The sequence below is a fragment of the Aplysia californica genome, unplaced genomic scaffold, assembly GCF_000002075.1.
Source record: "Aplysia californica isolate F4 #8 unplaced genomic scaffold, AplCal3.0 scaffold00361, whole genome shotgun sequence".
NCBI lineage: Eukaryota > Metazoa > Mollusca > Gastropoda > Aplysiida > Aplysiidae > Aplysia > Aplysia californica.
The window spans coordinates 113,157-113,684 of record NW_004797631.1 but is presented as its reverse complement, the minus strand read 5'-3'; the positions used below and the strand labels follow the sequence as shown (position 1 = coordinate 113,684).

General features: G+C 46.8%; 1 protein-coding gene across 1 annotated transcript in view; it reads right to left on the bottom strand.

The window, feature by feature from the left end:
* The window catches only part of LOC101864316, a gene marked incomplete at its 5' end in the record, with an annotated part of 3,898 nt that extends 3,766 nt beyond the window's left edge, over nucleotides 1-132 (bottom strand). Inside the window, 1 exon segment of the mRNA XM_005103160.3 lies at nucleotides 26-132. Coding sequence (XP_005103217.2) covers nucleotides 26-132 — 107 coding nt within the window.
* Between the last annotated feature and the right edge of the window lie 396 nt (nucleotides 133-528).

Genomic DNA, 528 nt, shown 5'->3' with positions numbered 1-528 from the left:
GCGTGTGTGTGTGCCTTCTGCCTACCGCTAGTACACGGTGCCACTGCAATGTCCTCCATGTCGTAGGGCGTGAAGTTTCCAAACGTGAACACACCCAAAGATCGCCCACTTGTGGCGTTGATGGCATAGATCCTGGTGGAAGAAAACGGTGAGCTGGTATAGATTTAACGCCCCTATCAACAAAGTTCATTGGACACACAATGCGGAAAGAAGCATTGGAGAACATTTTAACAACAAGCAAGTTTGATGGAAAGAGAGGCAGAGGCAGACAGAGAGAAAAGATACTGGACAAGTTTACAACATGGCTGGGAACAGCAAGAACAACAGACACCATCGCTGCAATGCAAGACAGATGGAAGTGGAAGTCCATCATTGCCCACGCCAGTCGGCAAGGCACCGGATGATGGTAATCAACACTATTAGGTTATATAAGAGGCAGGACCTCCAAGTTAAACGTCCGTATTCGAAAGAACGGAGCCAAATAGGAAATTCGTGTAAAATGTCTTTCCTAAACACACAACGTTTGAC